A 12,820-nucleotide genomic window follows, 5' to 3' on the forward strand; every position below is an offset into this window, starting at 1 on the left:
ATTGAGCGCGCCCCCCCCCCCCACCCCAATCAAACTGGGACCTCCTCCACAACCAAACTGAGACCCCGCCCCCAATCTAACTCAGAATCCTCTCATACCTGCTGGTCACTCTGCCCCTGCTGAAGAAACTGGGGCAGCCCTTTGCCACAGCTGAAGACACTGAGACAGCCTGCAATCCCCTGAAGATGACACTGGGGAGCCCCACTTGCCCCTGCTGTTTACACTCAGCACTCCCACCTGCCCATGGAACAAATTGAGATATTGATCTTGACCACACACACTGCCCATCAACTCATTACCCTTCCACAACCCACTGATCACAGCGAGGGCCTCTCTGGTTGAACAGGCTCAGGCAGTGACCAACATGATATTGCAGACACGGTTACTTCACAGCTTCCTTCAGTCAGACATCGTCCGAATGTGTCCGACAGGAACATGATTACAGGTTCAGTCTGGATCATTCGCTCCTGCTAAGCTCCCGGACCAGTTAGAATCACTCTGCTTCCCGAAGTGGATCACACAGAATGCTGAGAAACCTTCCTCATGATCTGCTGATCTCTGATTGACAGCTGCTGACATTCCAGCTATCAAACCTCACATCGGAAACTGCTCCCTAACAACAGAGAACAGCAAACTAAACCCCTCACTCACCCTCACTCCCTGGCATCTGTTAATCTATACATAAACCACACAAACCCCTCACTCACTCCCACTCCTGGATATCTGTTGTTCTATATAAAACCCATCCAAACCCCTCACTCAATCTCACTCCCGAGTATCTGTTATTCGATATATGACCCACCCAAACCCCTCACTCACCCTCACTCCCAGATATCCATTGTTCTATATAAAACCCATCCAAACCCTTCACTCAATCTCACTCCCGAGTATCTGTTATTCGATATATGACCCACCCAAACCCCTCACTCACCCTCACTCCCAGATATCCGTTGTTTTATATAAAACCCATCTAAACCCCTCACTCAATCTCACTCCCGAGTATCTGTTATTCGATATATGACCCACCCAAACCCCTCACTCACCCTCACTCCCAGATATCCGTTGTTCTATATAAAACCCATCCAAACCCCTCACTCAATCTCACTCCCGAGTATCTGTTATGCGATATATGACCCACCCAAACCCCTCACTCACCCTCACTTCCGGATATCCGTTGTTCTATATAAAACCCATCCAAACCCCTCACTCAATCTCACTCCCGAGTATCTGTTATTCTATATGTAAACCACACAAACCCCTCACTCACTCTCACTCCCGGATATCTGTTATTCCACATATAAACCACCCAAACCCCTCACTCACACCCAAATATCTGTATTCTACATATAAAACACACAAACCCCTCACTCACTCTCACTCCTGGGTATCTGTTATTCTATATATAAACCACACAAACCCCTCACTCACTCTCACTCTTGGGTATCTGTTATTCTATATATAAACCACACAAACCCCTCACTCACTCTCACTCCCGGGAATCAGTTATTCCATATATAAACCACACAAACCCCTCACTCACTCTCACTCCCGGGTATCTGTTATTCTATATATAAACCATACAAACCCCTCACTCACTCCCACTCTCGGGAATCTGTTATTCCATATATAAACCACACAAACCCCTCACTCACTCTCACTCCCGGGAATCTGTTATTCTATATATAAACCACACAAACCCCTCGCTCACTCTCACTCCCAGGTATCTGTTATTCTATATATAAACCACACAAACCCCTCACTCACTCTCACTCCCGGGTATCTGTTATTCTATATATAAACCACACAAACCCCTCGCTCACTCTGACTCCTGGGTATCTGTTACTCTATATATAAACCACACAAACTCCTCACTCACTCTCACTCCTGGGAATCTGTTATTCCATATATAAACCACAAAAACCCCTCACTCACTCCCACTCCCGGGAATCTGTTATTCTATATATAAACCACACAAACCCCTCACTCTCTCACTCCCGGGTATCTGTTATTCCATATATAAACCACACAAACCCCTCACTCACTCTCACTCCCGGGTATCTGTTATTCTATATATAAACCACACAAACCCCTCGCTCACTCTCACTCCTGGGAATCTGTTATTCCATATATAAATCACACAAACCCCTCACTCACTCTCACTCCCGGGTATCTGTTCTTCTATATATAAACCACACAAACCCCTCACTCACTCCCACTCCCGGGAATCTGTTATTCTATATATAAACCACACAAACCCCTCACTCTCTCACTCCCGGGTATCTGTTATGCTATATATAAACCACACAAACCCCTCACTCACTCCCATTCCCAGGTATCTGTTATTCCATATATAAACCACACAAACCCCTCACTCAGTCTCACTCCCGGGTATCTGTTATTCTATATATATAAACCACACAAACCTCTCACTCATTCTCACTCCCGGGTATCTGTTATTCCATATATAAATCACACAAACCCCTCACTCACTCTCACTCCCGGGTATCTGTTATTCTATATATAAACAACACAAACCTCTCAATCTCACTCCCGGGAATCTGTTATTCTATATATAAACCACACAAACCCCTCACTCACACCCACTCCCGAGTATCTGTTATTCTATATATAAACCACACAAACCCCTCACTCACTCTCACTCCCGGGTATCTGTTATTCTATATATAAACCACACAAACCCCTCACTCATACCCATTCCCGGGTATCTGTTATTCTATATATAAACCACACAAACCCCTCACTCACTCTCACTCCCAGGTATCTGTTATTCTATATATAAACCACACAAACCCCTCATTCACTCCCACTCCCGGGTATCTGTTATTCTATATATAAACCACACAAACCCCTCACTCACACTCACTCCCAGGAATCTGTTGTTCTATATATAACCCACCCAAACCCCTCACTCACTCCCAAATATCTGTATTCCACATATAAACCACATAAACCCCTCACTCACCCCCACTCCCGGGTATCTGTTATTCTATATATAAACCTCTCCAAACCCCTCACTCGCTCTCACTCCCAGGTATGTGTTATTCTATATATAAACCACACAAACCCCTCACTCACTCTCACTCCCCAGTTTCTATTAATCTATATATAAATTACCTAAACCCCTCACTCGGGGTCCAATCTTTAACTCATTCCTGCATGTCCCATACTCAACACATAAACCAACATAACCATTAATCAGGCCGCAGTCTGTAACTCACTCCTGGGTGGGCATTGATCACTCGGTGCCATCTGGACACTATCATCGTCAATGTTAGAGAATTAGCCGACTATGGGTCCTGGCACAATCCCAAACCCCAAAGATCCAGGTTAGTTCTATGTTAACTATTAATTAACAAGTTGGTTGACTGGCCATTGGCCCACTGAGCTCCCAACATTCTTAACCCCAGCGTTGACATGGAACCTCCCACTTTTTCTAGCTTGTTCCCCTCTTGGTGTGATAACCACCAGGTGGATGAGTGGACAGAGCTGGTCAGCTCGCATCCCCTCTGTCAGAAAGTGATGCCTAAGGCCTACGTCAGAGCACCCACAGTTCCTGGAGCGGGACTCGAATACAGAACCTTCGGATTCAGAGGAGAGAGACAATTGGGCGGATATCAGACCAAGCACCTTGCCACCTCGGCCGAAGGAGGAAGTGGGTGGAAAGAAGGCTGTGCCAAGCAACGTATATGGCAAGGTTGGGTTTTCATGGGATGAGGACATCATTGGTACCTGTGGCCCATTCCTAATTGCCCTTGACCTGAGCAACTCACTAGGCCCTGTCTTAGGGTTAGTGCCCCCTCCCCATCTTCTTCCTGTTGCTTCACACGCTTCCCTTTCTCAGGTAACAGTCTGTTTTAATGGGCAGTGCGTCCCAAAGGTCCTTTAATTCATTCGTTCTTTTAGTCAGAAGTGAGTCTCACTGGCAAGGTCCACGATCCCTTGAACTCAGTGCCTCCCTCAGCCATTTCAGAGGGCAGTTGAGATTCAATCGTGTTGCTGCGGGTCTGGAGTCACGTGTAGGCCAGGCCCAGAAAGGTCGGCAGATTTCGCTCCCTGAAGGGCAGTGGTGAACCGGATGGGGTTTTCACGATGATCACGGAGCCTGGTCGATTGCAGATTGAATTAACTGTGGTCATATTCCACCAGTTGCCGTGGGAACTGAACCCGTTGTGTCCAAAGCACTGGCCCCGGCCTTTAGATTAGTAGCCCAGAGTTTTAACCATGATGCCATCCCAAACGAAGGGAATAACTCAAGATCAGAATTCTTCTCTTGAATATAAGAAAATAATCAACACCAGCAATACACTTTACCACCTACATTGTTTTTTTGTTAGAGAATTTTCTTCTGTCTTTTTTCCCCAAATGGTGACTATGAGGAACTGTACAACACTCAGGGTGCTCCCTCCAGCCTGACGACCCCATCACCATGACGATCAGCAAACAACAAAGGAGAGAGGTCATTGGGTCTTCATGTTGCACTGACTCTCATTGACCCAAGTCCAATCTTATGGATTTGGAGCAGGAGTACACCACTGGGCTCCTCAGTGCTACCCCTCTATTCAGAAGTTCTACAATTAATGCTAAGGCCATGGGTAGTGTAGTATAACAAAGGGACCTCAGGTTCAGGTACATAATTCTTTGAAGTTTGCGTCACATGTAGACAGGGTGGTTAACAAGGTGTTTAGCATGCTTTCCTTCATGCTCAGATCCTTGAATAGAGGATTTGGGACATCATGTACAATACATTGTTGAGGTCTCTTCCGGAGAGTACTGTGTCCAGTTCTGGTCTCCCTGTCTTAGGAAGGACATAATTAAGCTGGAGAAAGTTCAGAAAGGATTTTCCAGGGTGTTGCTGGGAATGGAGGGTTTGAGTTATAAGGAGAGGCTGGACAAGCCGGGACTTTTTTCACTGGAGTGTAGCAGGTTGAGAAGTGACCTTATTGAGGTTTGCAAAATCATGTGGGCTGAAGATCAGGTGAATGGCAGGTGTATTTTCCCTCGAGTGGGGGATTCAAGACTGGGGTGTTGTATTTTTAAGGTGAGAGGAGAAAGATCTAAAAAAGACATGAGGGGCAACCTTTTTACACAGAGAGTGGTTCGTGTGTGGAGTGAACGTCCTGAGGAAGTGGTGGATGTGGGTACAATTACAATGTTGAAAAGATAAGTACATGAATGGGAAAGGTTTAGAGGGATATGGCCGGGAGCAGGCAGGTGGGATGAGTTTACTTTGGGATTATGTTCGGCATGGACTGGTTGGACCAAAGGATCTATCAAGGCCAATCTGGTGACATTACTCCTTCACCTCTGCCTTTGGTTCAGTTTTTGGTCAAGACACCTCAGTTGGCCTGAGATGGGGATGGAACTGGAAGACTACCTTTGAGGGTTCTTGGACCTCAGTGCTACCACCTTTTCCTGGGGCATGGAAGTCAGGTAATGCTTCCCTCAATTCGATGGTCCACTGGCTCCCATTGCCCAGGTACGCACTCCCAAAAAAGACCGAGGAGTTGTTTAGTATCTGAGCCAACATTGTTGGTGGTGGGGGAGGGGAACGGTGGGAAGCGAAAGCCAAAATGGCGGTGGGTGTGGAATCCAAAAGGAATAAATGCTCAATCAGTAGGGCCAGGCCGGGCAGTGAAATACATCTGAATTTTCAGCAGAACCTCGAATATCAGGGAGTGAAGGTCTTAAATATTAAATACGGTGTGGCCTAGACCCCTCTTCTCATCCCCGCACTGTCAGTTGCCTCCAACAGTGTGGGCCTGAAGTCACATCCACTTGACCCCTGTGCGACCTCGGCGTGACCTGGGCCCACCAGGGCCGCAGACGGTCTCTCACGTCACTGCAGCATGATATCATTGAGGTTCTCCTGGAGAACGGTGTCCTTCACAGCATGGAAGACAAAGCGGATATTCTCCGTGTCAATGGCAGTGGTGAAGTGGTGGAACAGCGGGCGGCTCCGATCTCGCCGTTTGCGGTTGAAGCACAACAGCAGGTACTTCTGGACGTCCTCCAGGTGGTGGGGCCGGCCCACAAAGTCCGGGAAGTGCTTCTCGATGTTGACCGTCTTCACCTTGGCCTCCAGCAGGTCGGTCTTGTTCAGGAAGAGGATGATGGAGACCCTGGCGAAGAGCTTGTTGTTCACAATTGTCTCGAAGATGTTCATGGACTCCACCAGGCGGTTGGTGCGCCGGTCCTCCATCAGGACCTGGTCGAACTCGCTGGACGACACCATGAACAGGATGGAGGTGATGCCTTCGAAGCACAGGAACCACTTCTGCCTCTGGGAGCGCTGTCCGCCTACGTCCATCATCCTGAAGGGGATGCCCTTGATGAGAAAGTCATACTCGACGATGCCCTTAGTTGCTCTTCGAGCGAGTAGGATGTCCTGCTTGGTGGGAAGATAATTCTGGAAAGAAAGCCAGAGACAAACACAAACGTGACTAACCTGACAGCAAAAAAATAAAGTTACACCATTAGGCAGACAGCCAGCCCACTGGGCCCACCTGATCTGTGCGACTGAGACTGTAATCAAGCCCCTTCCACCACCTGTCGTCTCTAGTTTATTCAAGATGGCGGCAGAGTAACAGCAGAAAGTGTGAGCTCCTCAGCCCAGATACACGTCTACTCCGTCCACTTTGCATTTTCTCCCTATATGCTTTTTTTAATGTTGCCATTTATTTCGATACCTTACTTTCTTCTAACAACTTCAGCAGAAGACACCAAATCCCATCTCCCAGCAACAAGGTGGATTCTGAAGACCTGGAATGGTGGTACAGGCCAAGGGCTCATAGTGTCATGGAGGCCTACTTCAATTGCTTCTGAATATCCCAGCAGCCTGGTGTGGAGGTCTAGTCCCAGTGTGCAGGTCTAGTCCCAGTATTGAGGTCTAGTCCCAGCGTGAAGGCCTAATCCCAGTGTGAAGGTCTAGTCCCAGTATTGAGGTCTAGTCCTGGTGTGGAGGTCTAGTTCCAGCGTGGAAGTATAGTCCCAGTTTGGAGGCTTAGTCCCAGTGTGGAGGCCTAGTACCGGTGTGAAGGTCTAGCGCCAATGTGGAGGACTAGTCCCAGCGTGGATGTCTAGTCCCAGTGGAGGCCTAGTCCCAGTGTGGAAGCCTAGTCCCAGTATAGAGGTCGGGTCCCAGTGTGGAGGCCTAGTCCCAGTGAGGAGGTCTAGTCCCAGCGTGGAAGTCTAGTCTCAGTGTGGAGGCCTAGTCCCAGTGAGGAAGTCTAGTCTCATTGTGGAGGCCTAGTCCCAGTGAGGAAGTCTCGTCTCAGTGTGGAAGTCTAGTCCCAGTGTGAAGGCCTAGTCCCAGTGTGGAAGTCTAGTCCCAGTGTGGAAGTCTAGTCCCAGTGTGGAGACCTAGTCCCAGCGTGGAAGTCTAGTCCCAGCGTGGAGGTCTAGTCCCAGTGTGGAAGTCTAGTCCCAGTGTGGAAGTCAAGTCCCAGTATGGAGGCCTAGTCCCAGCGTGGAAGTCTAGTCCCAGTGTGAAGGCCTAGTCCCAGTGTGGAGGTCTAGTCACAGTGTGGAGGCCTAGTCCCAGTGTGAAGGCCTAATCCCAGTGTGGAGGCCTCGTCCCAGTGTGGAGGTCTAGTCCCAGTGTGGAAGTCTAGTCCCAGTGTGGAGGCCTGGTCCCAGTGTGGAGGCCTAGTCCCAGTGTAGAGGCCTGGTCCCAGTGTGGAGGCTTGGTCCCAGTGTGGAGGCCTGGTCCCAGCGTGGAAGTCTAGTCCCAGCATGGAGGTCTAGTCCCAGTGTGGAAGTCTAGTCCCAGTGTGGAAGTCAAGTCCCAGTGTGAAGGCCTTGTCCCAGTGTGGAGGTCTAGTCACAGTGTGAAGGTCTAATCCCAGTGTGGAGGCCTAATCCCAATGTGGAAGTCTAGTCCCAGTGTGGAGGCCTGGTCCCAGTGTGGAGGCCTAGTCCCAGTGTGGAAGTCTAGTCCCAGTGTGGAGGCCTGGTCCCAGTGTGGAGGCCTAGTCGCAGTGTGGAGGCCTAATCCCAGTGTGGAGGTCTAGTCCCAGTATGGAAGTCTAGTCCCAGTGTGGAGGCCTGGTCCCAGTGTGGAGACCTTGTCCTAGTGTGGAGGTCTAGTCCCAGTGTGGAGGCCTATTCCCAGTGTGGAGGCCTGTGCCAGTGAGGAGATCTTGTTTGAACCCAGCATGGGTATTTCAGCCTGTTTTTCTACTGTAGCCCGAATCCAGGAGCCGTTAGTTCAACTGTGACAAACTTATACTTTTATGTTTTCTTATTTATGACTTCTGTCATTAATTTATGCACCGTGGTATGGCGACTTCTAAAACCTTTCACTTATATTTGTAAATAGACACATGAAAGTAAATTGTAACTGGATTCTACTCTATTCTGATCCTGTCCTCTCATTCCTTCCTCCCTCAGGATCTATCCAGGTTTCCCCTAAGTGCAATCATTTTAACATTTTAGCACAAGGTGAAGTTTGAGTGAGCAAGCTCCCCACAGTCCAACCACTCTCTGAATCAAGTTGGTGTTTTCCAGAATTCCTGATTGAATGTATTAGAGACCAGCTCACATCTGGGAGATCGAATTCGGGCCTCTCCCATATATTGGAGTTTGTTCTCCAGGCTGTGAGACTGAGCTTTGTTCAGTCACAGAGATCGGGATTGGTAGCTCAAACATAGGAGCTAGGCCACTGTTGGAATAAGGAAGGCTATGTCAAACAATGAGGGAGGAATGGCTGACCGCATTAAAACAAGTAGTTAAATGTTAACAATGAAAGATGAGTAAACGATAGAGTGGGACCCATAAGGAACAAGCACGGTAAGCTGCTGACTGAAGCCAAGGAAATGGGAGAGGTACAAATTGGCTTCACCAAATTCAAAGATGATGGTCCAGTTGAAGATACGTGTGCTGGGCAACTAACCAGTGCAGTGATAGAGTCATAGAGATATACAGCACAGAACCAGACCCTTCGGTCCAACTAGTCCATGCCATCCAGATATCCTAACCAAATCTGGTCCCATTTGCCAGCACTTGGCCCATATCCTTCTAAACCCTTCCTATTCATATACCCATCCAGAATTCTTTTACATGTTGTAATTGTATCAGCCTTCAACACTTCCTCTGGCAGCTCATTCCACACACTGTGTGAAAGAGTTGCCCCTTAGATCCCTTTGAAATCTTTCCCCTCTCACCTTAAACATGTGCCCGCTAGTTTTACATTCCGCCACCTTGGGAAAGTGATCCTGTCTATTTACTTTATCCATGCTCTTCATGATGTTATAAACCTCGATGAGGTCTCCCCTCAGCCTCCGACGCTCCAGGGAAAACAGCCCCGGCCTGTTCAGCCTCTCCCTGTAGCTCAAACCTGATAATCCTGAGAATTACAGACCAGTCAGTCTAATGTCGGTGGTGGGTAAATGTTTGGAGAGGATTCTGAGAAACAGGATTTATGATTACTTGGGAAAACCATGGTTTGATTAGAGATAGTCAGCATGGCCTCGTGAGGGGAAGGTCATGCCCCACAAACCTTACTGAATTCTTTGAGGATGTGACAAAACACATTGGTGAAGGTAGAGCAGTGGATATGGTGTACATGAACTTTAGCAAGGCGTTTGATAAGGTTCCCCATGGTCGGCTCATTCAGAAAGTAAGGAGGCAAGGGATACAGGGAAATCTGGCTATCTGGATACAGAACTGGCTGGCCCATAGAAGGTAAGGGATGATAATAAATGGACAGTATTCAGCCTAGAGCTCGGTGACCAGTGGTGTTCCACAGGGATCTGTTCTAGGACCTCTGCTCTTTGTGATTTTTGGATGAGAAACTGGAAGGGTGGGTTAGTACGTTTGCCGGTGACACGATGGTTGGTGGGGTTGTGGATAGTGTGGAGGGCTGTTGTAGGTTGCAACGGGACATTGAACAAGATGGAGTTCAACTTGGAAAAGTGTGAAGTGATTCATTTTGGAAGGTCAAATTTGAGTGCAGAATCCAGGGTTAAAGGCAGGATTCTTGGCAATGTGGAGGAACAGAAGGATCTTGGGGGTCCAAGTCCATAGATCCCTCAAAGTTGCCACTTAAGTTGATAGGATTGTTAAGAAGGCGTATGGTGTGTTGGCTTTCATTAGCAGGGGAACTGAGTTTAAGAGCTGCGAGGTTATGCTGCAGTTCTATAGAGCCCTGGTTGGACCACACTTGGAATATTGTGTTCAGTCCTGATCATCTCATCATAGAAAAGACGTGGAAGCTTTAGAGAGGGTGCAGAGGAGATTTACCAGGATGCTGCCTGGACTGGAGGGCATGTCTTATGAAGAAAGGTTGAGGGAGCTAGGGCTTTACTCATTGGAGCGAAGAAGGCTGACCGGTGATGTGATTGAGGTGTACAAGATGATGAGAGGCACAGATAGGTGGATAGCCAGAGACATCTTCCCAGGACAGAAATGTCTATCACGAGGAGGAATAATTTTAAGGTGATTGTAGGAAGGTTTAGGGGAGATGTCAGAGGTAGGTTCTTTACTCAGAGAGTGGTGGGTGTGTGGAATGCGGTGGGAGTAGAGTCAGATACATTCGGGACATTTAAGCGACTCTTGGATAGGCACATGAATGATAGTAAAATGAAGGGTCTGTAGGTTAGTCTGATCTTAGAGTAGGATAAAAGGTTGGCACAACATCGAGGGCTGAAGGGCCTGTACTGAGCTGTACTGTTCTAAGTTCTTTGTTCTTTTAGAGAGATTGGGCGTATTCTGTTTGGAACAGAGAAGATTAAGAGGTGACCTTATTGAGGAGTGTAAATTTATGAATAATTTTGACAGGGTAAAGAGGATATACTGTTCCCACTAGTTAGTATGACAGTAATGAGGGGCCACAAATTTAGATTATCAGCAAGAGAGTTCGGAGTGAGATGAGGAGAAACCTCTTTACTCAGAGAGCTGCTGTGATTTGGAATGCGCTGCCTGGGAGAGTGGGAGAGGCGGATTTCACAGGAGGTTTCAAAAGAGAGTTTGAGATATATTTGAAAGGGAGGAAGATAGAGGGTTACAGAGATGGGGCTGGAGACTGGGACTAGATTAGTAGCTCTTTCAGGAGATACTACAGACACGATGGATTCAATGGCCTCCTTCTTACAGTAACGTTTGATGATACTACATACAGGGTGTGAAACAGACTGAGAGACAGAGGGTGTGAAATAGACTGAGACTGAGAGACAGGGTGTCAGACAAACAGACTGAGAGACACAGAGTGTGAGATAGACTGAGACTGAGAGATACAGGGTGTGAGATAGACTGAGACTGAGAGATACAGGGTGTGAGATAGACTGAGACTAAGAGACACAGGGTGTGGGATAGACTGAGAGACACAGGGTGTGAAACAGACTGAGACTGAGAGACACAGGGTGTGGGATAGACTGAGAGACACAGGGTGTGGGATAGACTGAGAGATACAGGGTGTGAAACAGACTGAGACTAAGAGACACAGGGTGTGGGATAGACTGAGACTGAGAGACAGAATGTCAGACAAACTGAGACTGAGAGATACGGTGTGAGATAGACTGAGATTGAGAGACACAGGGTGTGGGATAGACAGACTGAGAGACACAGGATGTGGGATTGACTGAGACTGAGAGACACGGGGTGTGGGATTGACTGAGACTGAGAGACACAGGGTGTAAGATAGACTGAGAGACACAGGGTGTCAGACAGACTGAGAGACACAGGGTGTGAGATAACACAGGGTGTCAGACAGACTGAGAGACACAGGGTGTGAGATAGACTGAGACTGAGAGACACAGGGTGTGAGATAGACTGAGAGACACAGGGTGTCAGACAGACTGAGAGACACAGGGTCTGAGATAGACTGAGACTGAGAGACACAGGGTGTGCGATTGACTGAGACTGAGAGACACAGGGTGTAGGATAGACTGAGACTGAGAGACACAGGGTGTGGGATTGACTGAGACTGAGACACAGGGTATGAGACAGACTGAGAGACACAGGCTGTGAGATAGACTGAGGCTGAGAGACACAGGGTGTGAGATAGACTGAGACTGAGAGGGTGTGTGGAGCAAAGACATTGCAAGATACAGGGTGAGAGCCTGACACAAGGTGAGAGATACATAGACACCCTGGCCCTTAATCAATCTGACTGAAGTACCATGAACAGTCATCCAATCAATATTGAACAGACAGACATGACTGATTTAGAGAACCAGTCTCTCCCCATCCTGTTGGCTGTTAACTGGACAGTTTCAGAAACACAGGAGTTACAAAGCTCTGTACCACCACCAACTGGTGGAACTGGTGCTGTGTAGCACACTGCCCTGTAAGAGATCCAGCCCTGGCCAAGACTCCAAAACACAGTTAAACAGCTTCAGAGTGCACCTTGATAAAACACAACTGCAGCGCACACTCCACACACACTCAGCAAAGGCCACTGGACACAAGCAAAATATAAGTTTTAAGGAAATGTTGGCTGCTATCTCAAAGGGGTCTAGAACCCCAAGAGCTGCCCATGTACAATCCTCTGGGTGGTCTGTATCCGGAGTGTCCTCTCTTCCTGAGAGAACGGGATGAGTTCCCTTGGGTAAGAGGATTAAGGGGTACACGAAGGGGATTTGGAAGGGTGGGGTAATTCAGAACATTATTAGTACGGTCAATCGTGAAGTTACAAATGGGGGCGTAATATTTGATTTAAAGACTTGAGAGGGGAAAGAACCAATTACTACATGTGTATGTGTCTCTGTGTGTGTATGTGTCTGTGTGTATGTGTGTGTGTCTTTGTGTGTGTCTGTGTGTATGTGTGTGTGTGTATGTGTGTGTGTCTGTGTGTATGTGTGTG

The 12,820-nt window shown here is 47.9% G+C and overlaps 1 protein-coding gene across 1 annotated transcript in view; it reads right to left on the minus strand.

Annotated features, from left to right (window-relative positions):
* Nucleotides 1-5,215: 5,215 nt before the first annotated feature.
* LOC122542251 (guanine nucleotide-binding protein subunit alpha-12-like) overlaps nucleotides 5,216-12,820 on the minus strand; it is a 67,018-nt gene continuing 59,413 nt past the window's right edge. The window contains exon 3 of the mRNA XM_043679793.1: nucleotides 5,216-6,427. Within this exon, the coding sequence (XP_043535728.1) occupies nucleotides 5,858-6,427 (570 nt within the window). The 3' untranslated portion in view covers nucleotides 5,216-5,857. The remainder of the gene's footprint in view (nucleotides 6,428-12,820) is intronic.

The sequence above is a fragment of the Chiloscyllium plagiosum genome, chromosome 39 (genome assembly GCF_004010195.1).
Source record: "Chiloscyllium plagiosum isolate BGI_BamShark_2017 chromosome 39, ASM401019v2, whole genome shotgun sequence".
In the NCBI taxonomy this organism is placed as follows: domain Eukaryota; kingdom Metazoa; phylum Chordata; class Chondrichthyes; order Orectolobiformes; family Hemiscylliidae; genus Chiloscyllium; species Chiloscyllium plagiosum.